We start from the raw sequence: 11812 nt of genomic DNA, 5'->3' as shown, positions 1-11812 counted from the left end.
AGTTATACACTATTATTTGAAACATACATATCACTAGACTAAGATGTAGTTGGTAATAGTCTGATCTTACATTACACTAAGTTCAATTCAAATCCCGTTTAGTTTAAAAATAACAAATCAATGTTTCAACGTTGTTAATGTTACATAAATTAGGTCTTATTTTGGTAGTACTTCTTTTCATAGTCTAAAATATCAATAATATTGACGAAATATTTAGGATATTATCGTTTTTTCGAGTTACGGATATTTCGGAACGTGTTCATACACATATAGTATAAATATCGATAATATCGGAAAATATCAATGTCGATAATTTCGCTTTCATCACTATTTTGTCAAAATATCCCTATAATATCGAAAATATCGATGTAATGAAAAAAAGGAAAAAAAAAACACAAAACACACATGCAAAGGCGATTCAAACCCTTGCCATTTCATTCATCCAACGCCTTAACCACCATGTTGCTTATGTTTTTGTGATAATATGCTAAAAATATATATATTTTATATTGTTTTGTTTCCTTACAAGAATTAGATTTTCACATGAGAATGCGAGTCTTTGAAATTTCCTTTTGGGATGGAATCGAGTGGCTCATGGAAAGAATCTGAGACCTAATCTTCAAATGTTTTTGCTTATGGACAATGTCAACTAATCTCGGATCCATGGGTGGCATGTTAACAATTACATGCAAAACTATTTTGGGAATTTATCATTTGATAACTACTCTTCGCATTACATACATAGAGATAAAGTGAAAAATTTGAACCTCATAGGAACTCTATGTGGTTCTAAGTCACTTATGTATCTTATTATGCATATATAAAGTGTAAAATATTGTAGTAAATCATTATACATAAATGATTATGGTGTGTTTAATATTTTTTTCATTAATTACTACATATTTTCTGTACTCGTAGTGTTTGTTAGCTTGCTATATAATCAACTTAAATCAGTTAAACCCATTATCCAATGCATTTTCTTCCAATTTGTTGTAATAAACTAATAGATAATTGACTAAATAAACATCCTCCAAAGTTTCAATAAAAAATTTCAAGTTTTTCTTACAATTTTTGTGGTTTTTATTTAATTTTTATTGATATCGATAATATCCCAATATTTCCATCGAAATTTCTGTATTTTTAGATTACCGATATTTTCGTTACTATCGATATTTTTGACCTTACTTCTTTCCAATGTCAGAAGAAGTCCATAATTTGAAATCCCACAGATTGATTAGAAAAACCTTTGTTAGAGCATCCGCAATGATGCTCTCTATTTCTTAGCTAAAATTTAGCTAAAAATATAAGAAAGCTATTTTAGGAGCTCTCTAAAAAATTTCAACTCCAACCATACTCCCTAATTTGGAGAGTCATAAATGCTATAACTCTTTTTTGATTGGTCCATCTCTATTAAAAAATAAAATAAAAAATAATTAGCATTAAATAAAGGTTTGAAATACTTATTAAATGAGGCAACATTAAATTATAGGGAACCACTATAAGTACTTTCTCTCTCCTCAAATTTAGGAGCTCCTAGAGGACTCCCTATTTTAGGAGGTGGATAGAGAGCATGGTTGGAGTTGCATTTTTACAATTCCTCCCTAAAATTTGTCTAAGGAGGTGGTTTAGGGAGCCCATTACGGATGCTCTTAATGCTGGATTTTATGCCATGCCCGAAAAAGGGTCGTGTGATGGCTTTGGGCTTCAATCTGACCTAGGTCCATTTTGCTGGATATCCAAATCCCAAATTATATGTTCTGGGCCGAGTTGAATGTACTCAAACCATTTGGGCCAAGTCAAATGTGCTCAAACCACTTTCATATACTGAAAAAAAACACATGTGAACCGGCCTCTTAACCACAAGCGCACCAACTCGGAGCAGTGAAGCTGCAATGGTAGGCAAGGTCGAAGTGGAAGCGATTCCGGCGCCAAATTCCCGAGGCCGTCACATAAAGAAGAGGGCTCTTAAAAACAAGGCTCTCGCCGTCACGTTCAACGAGAAAGATCTCAGGTAGTACACCGTCATCACGAGCTTCATCAGTAACGAAAACTAAGCCCTGAATTTTGTTCTTTTTGTATTTTGTGAATTGGGTCTTTTTCATATTTGGGGTTTAACGTTTTACTTCTTTTGGGTGTTTAACTTGGGGGGCTTTGGTTTGTGAAGCGATTTTGTGTCTGGGTTTCACAAGAGGAAGAAGAAAAGGAGAAAGGAAGCCGAGAAGAAGCAAGGGGAGGCGCTACGGCGTAAGCGTCTTGAGCTGCGCAAAAAGGTTAGAATTTATGGTCAATTTTTGACCCTTGGCCTCTTTTTTATGGTATTTTTTCGTGTAATGATGTAGCTATATTTTATTGATCTTTGGATAATAGTCGATTGATGTAATCTCATTGTTGCCAAGTTGCTGTTTTTGTTTGCGGATGACTGAAAAAGCTAAAATATATGTAAAGTTTATTTATTGACCGCAATTTCTTGGAACATAAGCTTAAGCTATTAGGATGTGGATCAGGAATAGCACTTCCCATTGACCACTAAGTCTCTGTTTTGTTGGTCTGATTATCTGATACGAGCCATGAAGCCTGAAAATATGAATAGAATTATCTAGCTGTCTACAATAATGCAATTATGTTGTCAAGTTTTGGTTAGTTTTGCTTTCATATTATTAATTTCTAAAGAAAAATTGATTATTGAATTGTTGTATGTCTGCAAATAAACTTTGTTTCTCTTTTCCCTATGATGATTTTCATGCGTGTAACATTAAAAATTATTATAGTACAGAAGATTCAACTTCTGGTAGGATGGTAGTTACTGTGGAGGGATACTTCTGCTAGGGATGTTACCAGAGCCTTTTTGTTGGAAAAAGCCAGTAGCACCATTTTTCTATGCCAAAAACTGAAAATTTTGGTAACCAATGTCAACAAACTTAGTCTTGTTCCGCAAACATTTTCCACCATAGAAATCAGAAGAGAATGCCATATTGCACATGCATGATAGGGGGGGTATTACTTCTGAGCATGTCCTCTCAGGCAGTCAAAGCCATATTGCAACTGTTCATTTGTTGCAAGGGCTTTGACCTCAGGTAAAATTTGGCTACTTAAACCATTTTAACCCAGTAATTCTTGAATTTTGAGGCACAAAGATTTTATTTTTCTGCTGGGGGGTGGGGGTCGGGAAGAGGGAGAAAAGGGGTCATCGTTGTTCATACATATTTCATCCTTTATGAGATTCTTCTTTTGATTTTGTTTTTGTTTTTTTTACAAGGGCACTGATAAATGTATGTTAACGTACTTGAAAAACAACCCAAGTTTTCATTGTCTTACCTTTGGTAACGTTTGTTGCAGAGGAGACTAGAAAAGGAACTGGCTCTTAATGGTGACGCTCCCCCAGCCACTGACACAGCAGCTGATGAGAGTGATGAGCATGACGAGGATGATGAAAGTAGTGAGCCAGCACTACCAGTTTCAGGTATTTTCCAAAACTTTGTTTCACAATGGATACAAACATGTATTTAAGCTACTTTTATGTGTCAGTACCTACTAAGAACTCATGGGTTATGTTGGGTGCTCTAGTGCTGCTAACCCTGCTGTCTCTAACCCTGTAGTGTTAACTTTTTAGTGGTTGGTCTTTTGGTTAGTGAGACAGTAACAAAGTTGGAACCAATGGCACACACTATTAAATTTAGGAAATCTTTGACTTAAGTGGCAATTTTAATCACATCACTTGCTACTGATCACAGATTATTCATTATGTATGGCAAGATGGGAGTTATTAATTCTTTATATTTCCATAATTATAGATTTCTTCCCATACTTGTGATATATGAAATGTTTCTATAGAACTAATAGTACCAAAAAGGTTTAAACTGTTGGGCACGAGTCTTTTGATGACTCATTTAAAGCCCTTTGAATGTTCTTGCCTAAACAAATATAAAAGTAAAAGTCATAGTAATGGCTTTTTGAATGTCAGATATATGAACTTTTTAGTGAATTTGTCCTTGGATTTTATATAAATAGAGGTGGATTGTGGTTTATTATGCTCTAATGCAAGTTCATGCTTTTAATCAGCATTTGAGTTGACCTTTTGTTATTGCTTAAGGTACAACGACTTATGACAATGGTGACATGAAAGTCACTGTGACAACAAGCGAGATCTCTCGAGAAGAGGAAAGTGATTCAGATGAAAAGACGGAGGCAGCAATACCGCAATCAGTTGGAGCTTCTAAAAAGCACAATCTACCTGTGAGCAAGACAAAACCTTTGAAAAAAGTTGCAAAACGAAAATCACGGCCCAAGCTGCAACGTAAAAGAGATAAAAGGAAGGGACCGGAAAAGACCAAGAAGAGGCGCTAGGTTTTGGTCTTCCCTTTCCCGATTCGTTGAGGTTGTAGGATCAACATGTCTTTCCAATAGAGAAATATGAAGTAGTGAACTCAGCTGCCCAGAACTTCCATTTGGGTCTTTGGAGTTTTTGGTTGTCTGAATCAAGCTTTTAGTTGTATACTGCTCATTTTTGTATTAGACCTTTGATTGAAATGGGATGTGTTACATTATTCTGTTCTGCATAATCTTTTTATATTTCTTTTGGATATATTGTATCTTTCATCCTTATCTGCATATGTCGTAGCATCTTTGTTAAAGTGAAGCTGTCTTCCCTTTATCGAGGAATTCAATTTGTTGAACAGATTTCATTATTAAAGTAGTAATGATGGGCAATGGAAATACTTAGGTGTGACCGTGTGTAACGTATTAATAATAATAAAAACATGTATTATGTCACACACGTATTAATAATAATAAATACACGTATTATAATACAAGGGAATTGTAATATCACACGGTGGTGTGATAGTCACTGGAAGAATTTCTCAAGTCAGATGGAAAGGAAAGAACTCATTCATTACGCATAACCCGAAAGAAATGTCCTAATCATAAAATGAAGTTGCTTAGCAGGTAAACAGATTGAAATAGTAAATACCAGAAGTTTTGGTGCTCGTTCGTGTCAGATTAGTAGGAAGAAAAATTGCAGTTTGATTCCTTAAGCATGCTTGACTTTCTTCATCACTCATTTCTTAATTTTCTTTTAATACTCGTTTATTTTTGGAAAAAAAAAAAATTTAAATTAGACGGCTACAATCGCCAAAGCACACACTTTTTCTCCATACAAACACACGCAAGCACACCCGAAGACTCACGTGGCCAATCATTAAAAATTTCAAAAGATTCCTAAACTTCAACGGATCCAACGGTCCTTATCGGCCGATTGTCTGCTCGCAAAAGATCTCAGCCACCGACCAAGGAGCAGCGAGAGATTCGCCACTGTTTGGAGCAAAAGAAAACAAGAAAAGAAAAGAGGGCCACTGTGAGCCCCCAGCACACTGGGACAAAAAGCCTCTCTCTCTCTTTTAATTGTTTCAAAGACGTTAACGAGCGAGAAAATTCGCAGACGCTTCGACGAAACTTCTCAGATTCCTCAATTCTCTCCCTCTCAGGTTTGTTTTTTTTTCACTTTTTCCCGCTCGCTTTTTTTCCCTACTTTTCCTTTTTCCTCTCATGCAATTTGATTCCACACATCACACATGGAATAAAGCAGAGAACGACTCGTGTTTTGGATCAGATTTCGTATTTTGTTTGGCTGCTCAGAAAACGGAAGAAAGAAAAGAAATTCGAGTCGTTTTGTTGACTTTTGTTTGTTTATTGGTGTGTGTTTGCGTCTGGGAACGGAAAATTCAAGTCAAACTAAACGTTAGCTCTAAGTGATTTGAAAGTTTTGTGTATTTTGTGTGATTGGTTTCTTCCACTTTCTCAGCAACCAAACAGGAGGTTTAGTTTTGGGAACGGTGAAGATGCAGACAAGGTACATGGAGAGATCGAATAGTATGGCGAGGGAGAAGCGAGGTTTGGATTCGTCTTCAGCTGAAGAAGGGCAGCCAGATAGGAAACGGCCTGCTCTAGCCAGGTCCTTTTTTGTTTGGTTAAAAAAACTTGGATTTCCAGTTAATTTGAAGTAATTTGTTAATTGTTTGGGTGTGTTCTGTTTGTAATTTAGCTGTAATGTAAAAATGGATATGAAATCTGTTAGAATTTTGTGTTGTGTGTGAGAAATATTTGAACTTGAAGTGTTGAACTGATAAATGTGCTATAGAAACTCAAAACTCATTTATATTGTTGCGAATAATATGTAAAAAGTACAATTAAGAAGCTTTTTACTCACAGTGCAATTGTGATTAAGAAGCTTTTTCCCCCTCAAAGGTCTTGGTCTCATTTCTATGTAATTAATTCATGCTCACTCTATAATTTATGTGTGTTCATGCCCAACTTCCCATATATCGCAGCTAGGGGCAACTATAATGTTCTGGAGTTAATTTATTATCATAAGGGATGGTGGCTGACATACAAGTCCGCATTTTCTCTACTTGTGGAGGCGAAAAGAGTGTTGGTGCCCCGTAGTGTGGCACACATTTTCTCTAATTGTGACATACAAGTCGTCTAATGACTCTATCAGTTTCTTTTCAGATGTCTGATGCTTCTCTTATTCTTAAACACAACAATTTCATTGTGTTATCTAATTCTCTTAGGGATTATGTTGGGCACAATATCTGGAAATTAATCACTTTTGGCTTATATTGTTGTGGATTCATGTTATTTATTTGTTAGAGATGGACTTAAAAAACTACTTTTAGGAAGAAAAAAAAACCAAAGAATATAAGCCTGGAATAAATTGAATGTCTTATGCATGATGAATGCACTCAAAATGTTGTTTATTGATAATATTCAACTTAATGCAGTGTAATTGTTGAAGCTCTCAAGGTGGATAGTCTGCAAAAGCTTTGCTCGTCATTGGAGCCGATTCTACGTAGAGTTGTAAGATATTTTAATTTTCTTGTGGACTTTTGTCTTCTCTCTGAAAGCTTAATATAACTGTCTCTATATGAATGTCTAATGACCAGTATTCGATCTTTTTATATAAGGATTTTGTGTGCAAAGCATTGTTGGATGTTTCTTATTTATTTAACGCTGCTGAACAGGTTAGTGAAGAGGTGGAGCGTGCTTTAGCAAAATTAGGCTCTGCCAAACTTACTGGAAGGTATCAACCCTTTCCCCCTTTTCCTCCTTATTTGTTAATGGGTTCCGATCCTCTGTTGTTTCCATTTGTCTATTTAGGCAGTTCTGATGCCTCCATATAAATAGTTTGTTCTTCTAATGCGTTCAAAAGCAGCAGGTCTTCTCCTAAACAAATTGAAGGGCCTGATGGAAGACACTTGCAGCTGCACTTTAGGTCTAGGTTGTCTCTTCCTCTCTTTACTGGTGGAAAAGTAGAAGGGGAGTGGGGTTCTGCAATCCCTGTTGTCTTGATTGATGCAAATACAAAGCAGGTTGTGACATCAGGCCCAGAGTCTGTGGTGAAACTAGATGTTGTTGTGCTTGAAGGTGATTTTAACAACGAGGATGATGATAACTGGACCCAAGAAGAATTTGAGAGCCATGTGGTGAAAGAGCGTGAAGGAAAGAGGCCACTTCTGACTGGGGATCTGCAAGTGACTCTGAAGGAAGGTGTAGGAACACTAGGGGAGCTAACATTTACTGATAACTCTAGCTGGATTAGAAGCAGAAAATTCAGGCTAGGACTGAAAGTTGCCTCAGGCTATTGCGAGGGCATTTGTATACGGGAAGCAAAAACAGATGCCTTTACTGTTAAGGATCACCGTGGGGAATGTGAGTTCATAATTAGTGTTATTTCATGTTTCCTTTGTTTGTTAGCTGAAAAAAAGTCACTACGGTCAGTTTTGTTTTGTGTGCTTTACAGTATACAAGAAACACTACCCACCTGCTTTACATGATGAGGTCTGGAGATTGGAGAAAATTGGAAAAGATGGCTCATTCCACAAGAGACTGAATAAAGCTGGAATTGTTACAGTTGAAGACTTCCTACGTCTTGTGGTTAGAGACTCGCAGAGATTGCGGAATGTAAGATTGTGGAATTGTTTGTCATGTTCAGATAATGAAGTTTCAGTTCCTAATTATTTTCCTGTCCATTTGTCATAGATTCTTGGAAGTGGCATGTCGAATAAGATGTGGGATGTCCTTATACAGCATGCAAAAACCTGTCTTCTAGGTGGGAAACTCTATGTCTACTATCCTGATGATGCAAGGAATGTTGGCGTTGTTTTTAACGATATCTACGAGTTGAGCGGCTTAATTACCAATGAACAATTTTACTCTGCCGATTCACTCTCGGACAGTCAGAAGGTATGTGACCCTCTGGTTTCTCTTTTTTCATGTATATTTTATACTGCCTGGATTTGATATATTTTATTGTTTTGTGTTCCTTCTTATAACAACTGATACTAAAAGTGCAATGTTGTAAACCACTAAACTCAATTAGGTTGCCTCCGTTTTGTCCAAATGGGCAATTCTTTCGCACTGAAGGAATCCAGTCCATATGCACTTTCTATTTTATTTACAAACAACCCTCTTTCACCAGAGGAGATTGACATGGTTAATGTATCTGAAGTGATGCAAAGTAGTAATTAGCCATGATCCCTCAAAGTTTTATTGGGGCTGTTAAAGCAATACTTTTTATATGTTAGTAGATTTTCCAGAAAAGAATTCTTTAGTTTCTAAACTATGCCTAAAAGGTGAATCTGAGAAAATTGTGAATGGTTTTGTTTCTTTCAGGTCTACGTGGACGGTTTGGTGAAGAAGGCATATGACAACTGGATGCATGTGATGGAGTATGATGGAAAGTCTCTTTTAAACTTTAAGCAGCAGAAGAGTCCAGAGGCTTCTCTACCTGAGGTTCCATTGGCCACACAAGATTATCCAAACTCTTTTGATCAATTCACCCTACCTAGCCTTCCAGTTTCAGTTTCTGCAGAACAGCCTATTATGGACTCGGGCCTAAGTGTAGGAGGTAATATATATTTAATTTTGGCACAAATTGGTCATATTCAATTATTCTTTTAACTAGCCCTGAAAACTTGTGTTTTTTTTTTTTTCAAGTGTAGGTGTGTGTTTTAAAATCCCCTGAAATATGAAAGGAAAAAACTGTTGTTATGAGTGTTTCGGCTAAACTGTGGTTTCTAACGTCTGTGAATGCTCTCTCTATCTCTCTAGGTTATAATGATGGCATGGCTACCAGATTCTCAACACAGAACGTAAATCTCAGTGCTCCCATTCAGCTTGATGGCTTGGCATTTCCTCTACAGAATCAGTTGCCTAGCACTTCAAACCAGGCTCATTTTCAAAGAAATGAAAACATGCTTGCCCTTGGTCCACCACAGTCATCCACATCAGGGTTCCAGAATATTGGTACACCCAATCTTACTTCTTATAGGGGAGTTGAGGACCTCTTTCCAGAGGAAGAAATTCGTATGAGGAGCCATGAGATGCTTGAAAATGAAGATATGCAGCATCTACTTCGTTTCTTTAACATGGGTGGTCAAGGTCACAGTCATGGTCACGGTTACGGACATGCCTCCATGAACGTTACTGAAGACAATTATCCTTATTCCACAGCATACATCCCCACTCCACCAGTGAACTACAGTATTGATGATGATCGCAGTCGTTCATCTGGAAAAGCTGTTGTTGGCTGGCTCAAGCTCAAGGCAGCCCTTAGATGGGGCATATTCATCAGAAAGAAGGCTGCTGAGAGACGGGCACAGCTAGTTGAGTTGGATGATTCATAAATATGACTTGTACGAGGCAAAGCTGATCGGATTTTGGTGTCTCTAGGCTTTCGTCTTCCCTGCCTCCCTGATTCCTGTCATGCTGCAGCTTCTAACACAATGGAGGACTATGGTTGTGGGCGGATATCAATGGATAAAACCTTAAGTTCTAGCTGTCCTGCTGTTTCTTGGAATACAAGCCTGACATTCTTGGGACCGCTCTGCTTGTACAGTTCGTGTACAGTAAGCTTATGTCTTCTATTGACACCTGCTTTTACAGTTGTGTTTTACTGCTGGCAACATAAAACAACATTCTTGCCTGCAAGTTCTGAAACCAACAGGAGTTGAGCTGTTTCAACTGAAGGCCTTTGCTAATCTGAGAATAGCATTTCGGAGGGGAAACTTTCCTGTATAACTAGAGAGTCGGCGAAGGTTTTTTCTTGTTTACATTTGTAAGTGATTATGATAGTATGAGGGTAGGCGAGTTCTACAGTCATTTGCTAGTATGCTGAACTTTTATCATGCCGTTAATTTGTGTTAGTGGCGATCTGACACGACTAATGTGCGTTTTGTGTTGCTTTGTAGTTCTAGATTAATAATTAAAATTATTGGATGATCGTTTCATGTTTTCACATTTCATCAGCAATAAGAAGCTTTATGTTGATTTATTTGTTTTTCAAGAATGTATGGTGTTTGCGCTAAAACTAGACAGGTAGTATGTAGGCCAACTTAAAGATGAGGTGGATGTTGAGGGTGAGGACCCTCAGTATGTAAGAGCAATCGGTAAATAAATGGACATGCATACAGAAGACAAATGTACGTGGTTCACCCGAATAATGGGCTACGTCCACAGAGAAGTATGTTCTCATTATAATAATGTGTGTATACATTGTACATAGGGTTAGACCCAAGGGGAAGAGGAAGAATACCGAAGGCTGAGGGCAGATGCCGAAGGCTGCAGATGCCGAAGGCTGATGGCCGAAGGCAGATGATCTAGCTGATGGCCGAAGATTCGTGGGCTTGTAAATGGGCTCATGGGTAAGCCCATGAGGCCCTAGTAGCCTGCCCAACCTCTTTCTTCCTCTCCCTCCTTTGAAGGAGAGGGGTATTCTTTTATAGGGAAGGGAGAGTCCCCTTCTCTTGTGTTTTGTCGATGTGGGACTCCCTTCCCTTTGCTTGGATTAGCTTGGAAATGCTTGGAAATGCTTGGCCAGATATTGTACAAACAGGAGTCCCCCAAGTTCCCGATTAAGGAGGTACTTCTTGATTGGGGACTTGTAGTCATTAATGCACTGGCCAAGCATTGCTTCAGCTCATTCTTCAGCAGGCTGATGGCCGAAGCTGATGGCCGAAGGCTGAAGCTGATGGCCGAAGGCTGATGGCCGAAGGCTGATGGCTTTGAGAAAAGGCGCTGGAGAAGTGTCTCCTAGAAGGTGCCGTTCGGCATGGCTGAAGGCTGATGCTGATGGCCGAAGGCTGATGGCCGAAGGCTGAAACTGATGGCCGAAGCTGATGGCCGAAGGCTGATGGCTTTGAGAAAATGCGCTGGAGAAGTGTCTCCTAGAAGGTGCCGTTCGGCATGGCTGAAGGCTGATGCTGATGGCCGAAGGCTGAAGCTGATGGCCGAAGCTGATGGCCAAAGGCTGATGGCTTTGAGAAAAGGCGCTGGAGAAGTGTCTCCTAGAAGGTGCCGTTCGGCATGGCTGAAGGCTGATGCTGATGGCCGAAGCTGATGGCCGAAGCTGATGGCCGAAGGCTGATGGCTTTGAGAAAAGGCGCTGGAGAAGTGTCTCCTAGAAGGTGCCGTTCGGCATGGCTGAAGGCTGATGCTGATGGCCGAAGGCTGATGGCTGAAGCTGATGGCTGAAGCTGATGGCTGAAGCTGATGGCCGAAGCTGATGGCCGAAGGCTGATGCTGATGCCGAATCATTGGGGGGATGTGAAGACATCGCACGCGCCAAATGATGATGGGTGCCGAAGGCCGAAGGCAGATGCCGAATCATTGGGGGGATGTGAAGACATCGCACGCGCCGAATGATGATGGGTGCCGAAGGCCAAAGGCAGATGCCGAATCATTGGGGGGATGTGAAGACATCGCACACGCCGAATGATGATGGGTGCCGAAGGCCAAAGGCAGATGCCGAATCATT

At 39.0% G+C, this 11812-nt stretch overlaps 2 protein-coding genes across 4 annotated transcripts; both read left to right on the top strand.

The window, feature by feature from the left end:
• Positions 1-1837: 1837 nt before the first annotated feature.
• On the top strand, positions 1838-4582 carry LOC110757947 (ribosomal RNA-processing protein). The gene is made up of 4 exons (XM_021959694.2): positions 1838-2011; positions 2165-2270; positions 3337-3460; positions 4091-4582. The coding sequence occupies exons 1-4, from the start codon at positions 1893-1895 to the stop codon at positions 4342-4344; spliced, it is 603 nt and encodes a 200-aa protein (XP_021815386.1). The 5' UTR covers positions 1838-1892; the 3' UTR covers positions 4345-4582.
• A 716-nt stretch (positions 4583-5298) lies between these two features.
• Positions 5299-10330, top strand: LOC110757966 (calmodulin-binding protein 60 B). Of its 3 annotated transcripts, none has more exons than XM_021959731.2 (9): positions 5299-5483; positions 5801-5950; positions 6780-6855; positions 7020-7078; positions 7208-7707; positions 7799-7959; positions 8038-8241; positions 8671-8905; positions 9109-10330. In XM_021959731.2, the coding sequence occupies exons 2-9, from the start codon at positions 5838-5840 to the stop codon at positions 9681-9683; spliced, it is 1923 nt and encodes a 640-aa protein (XP_021815423.1). In that variant the 5' UTR covers positions 5299-5483; positions 5801-5837; the 3' UTR covers positions 9684-10330. The 3 variants fall into 3 exon arrangements, with proteins under 3 accessions (XP_021815423.1, XP_021815426.1, XP_021815425.1); XM_021959734.2 differs by having other exon boundaries at positions 5300-5483; positions 7214-7707; XM_021959733.2 differs by having other exon boundaries at positions 5300-5483; positions 7211-7707.
• Positions 10331-11812: the final 1482 nt, after the last annotated feature.

This window comes from Prunus avium, chromosome 4 (genome assembly GCF_965620075.1).
Source record: "Prunus avium chromosome 4, drPruAviu1.hap1.1, whole genome shotgun sequence".
NCBI classification, from domain to species: domain Eukaryota; kingdom Viridiplantae; phylum Streptophyta; class Magnoliopsida; order Rosales; family Rosaceae; genus Prunus; species Prunus avium.
This window is presented reverse-complemented; position numbering and strand designations above follow the sequence as displayed.

Excerpts from the sequence above, each read along its gene's own strand:
- LOC110757947 (XM_021959694.2), top strand. The coding sequence starts at position 1,893 with ATGGTAGGCAAGGTCGAAGTGGAAGCGATTCCGGCGCCAAATTCCCGA. Across the intron at positions 2,271-3,336 it reads GTCTTGAGCTGCGCAAAAAG|AGGAGACTAGAAAAGGAACT; the intron begins GTTAGAATTTAT and ends CGTTTGTTGCAG. Across the intron at positions 3,461-4,090 it reads GCCAGCACTACCAGTTTCAG|GTACAACGACTTATGACAAT; the intron begins GTATTTTCCAAA and ends TTATTGCTTAAG.
- LOC110757966 (XM_021959731.2), top strand. The coding sequence starts at position 5,838 with ATGCAGACAAGGTACATGGAGAGATCGAATAGTATGGCGAGGGAGAAG. Across the intron at positions 5,951-6,779 it reads AAACGGCCTGCTCTAGCCAG|TGTAATTGTTGAAGCTCTCA; the intron begins GTCCTTTTTTGT and ends AACTTAATGCAG. Across the intron at positions 6,856-7,019 it reads AGCCGATTCTACGTAGAGTT|GTTAGTGAAGAGGTGGAGCG; the intron begins GTAAGATATTTT and ends GCTGCTGAACAG.